At 42.6% G+C, this 1,475-nt stretch overlaps 1 protein-coding gene across 1 annotated transcript in view; it reads right to left on the reverse strand.

The window, feature by feature from the left end:
• LOC111662537 (uncharacterized) overlaps nt 1-1,475 on the reverse strand; it is a 43,470-nt gene that overhangs the window by 20,191 nt on the left and 21,804 nt on the right. The window contains exon 12 of the mRNA XM_087176668.1: nt 937-1,260. Coding sequence (XP_087032794.1) covers nt 937-1,260 — 324 coding nt within the window. The remainder of the gene's footprint in view (nt 1-936; nt 1,261-1,475) is intronic.

Below are 1,475 nucleotides of genomic sequence, written 5' to 3' on the forward strand. Positions count from 1 at the left end.
GAAGGATTACAAAGTTGTAGAGAAACCTGAAGGACAGAACCAGATCAGACCAGAAGGGAACAGGGGACACTAATCTAGAAACTAAAAGCAGGTGTTGAAGGTGTTGGAGACCATCAGAGTCTTGATGCTGTTGGGATTGTTTTGTCTTTTCTTTGTCACATTTACACTGATGGATGAAAACTGACCATTGAAGAGAAGAAAAGTTCAAGTCCAAACATGTCTGTTGACAAACAACCAACCAGAGACAAACAACCAGAGAAAAACAAACAGAGACAAACAACCAGAGACAAACAACCAGAGACAAACAACTAGAGACAAACAACCAGAGACAAACAACAACAGAGACAAACAACTAGAGACAACAACAAGAGACAAACAACCAGAGACAAACAACCAGAGACAAACAACCAGAGACAAACAACTAGAGACCAACAACCAGAGACAAACAACCAGAGACAAACAACAAAAGACAAACAACCAGAGACAAACAAACAGAGACAAACAACCAGAGACAAACAACCAGAGACAAACAACCAGAGACAAGCAACTAGAGACAAACAAACAACCAGAGACAAACAACCAACCAGAGACAAACAACCAACCAGAGACAACAAACAACTAGAGACAAACAAACAACAGAGACAAACAAACAACCAGAGACCAACAACTAGAGACAAACAACCAGAGACAAACAACCAGAGACAAACAACTAGAGACAAACAACCAGAGACAAACAACCAGAGACAAACAACCAGAGACAAACAACTAGAGACAAACAACTAGAGACAAACAACCAGAGACAAACAACCAGAGACAAACAACCACAAACAAACAACTAGAGACAAACAACCAGAGACAAACAACCAGAGACAAACAAACCAGAGAACAAACAACTAGAGGCAAACAAAAAACCAGAGACAAACAAACAATACTGACCTCTGACCTTGAGAAACACTCTTGTCCCTCTCAGGAAGTGTCCGTCCTTGTAGACTCTACAGGTGTAGTTGTACCTGTCTCTCTCTGTGAGATGTTTCAGGGTCAGACTGAGGTCTCCAGTTCTCAGTGGATCTTCCTTCATCTCTGTTCGGTCTCTGTAAACCTGGTCCTGTTCTTCAGGTCTGTCAGAACCGTTCTGATACACATGGACCTTCCTACTGTCTCTGTCTGTCCACTCCACTCTGACGTCTCCAGACAGGTGAGGTGTGGTCTTGAAGGGCAGCTGGACAGACTCCTCTCCTTCCTCCACCTCCACATCTTTGTCTAAGAGGAGAACAAAGCACAACATGAGCTGTATAAACAGCAGCAGCAGCTTTTAATCTCTTTATTGAAGGATTACAAAGTTGTAGAGAAACCTGAAGGACAGAACCAGATCAGACCAGAAGGGAACAGGGGACACTAATCTAGAAACTAAAAGCAGGTGTTGAAGGTGTTGGAGACCATCAGAGTCTTGATGCTGTTGGGATTGTTTTGTCTTT

Source organism: Seriola lalandi, unplaced genomic scaffold (genome assembly GCF_002814215.2).
Source record: "Seriola lalandi dorsalis isolate HSWRI2012SDOR001 ecotype SW California unplaced genomic scaffold, Sedor1 jcf7180002054564, whole genome shotgun sequence".
NCBI classification, from domain to species: Eukaryota; Metazoa; Chordata; class Actinopteri; order Carangiformes; family Carangidae; genus Seriola; species Seriola lalandi.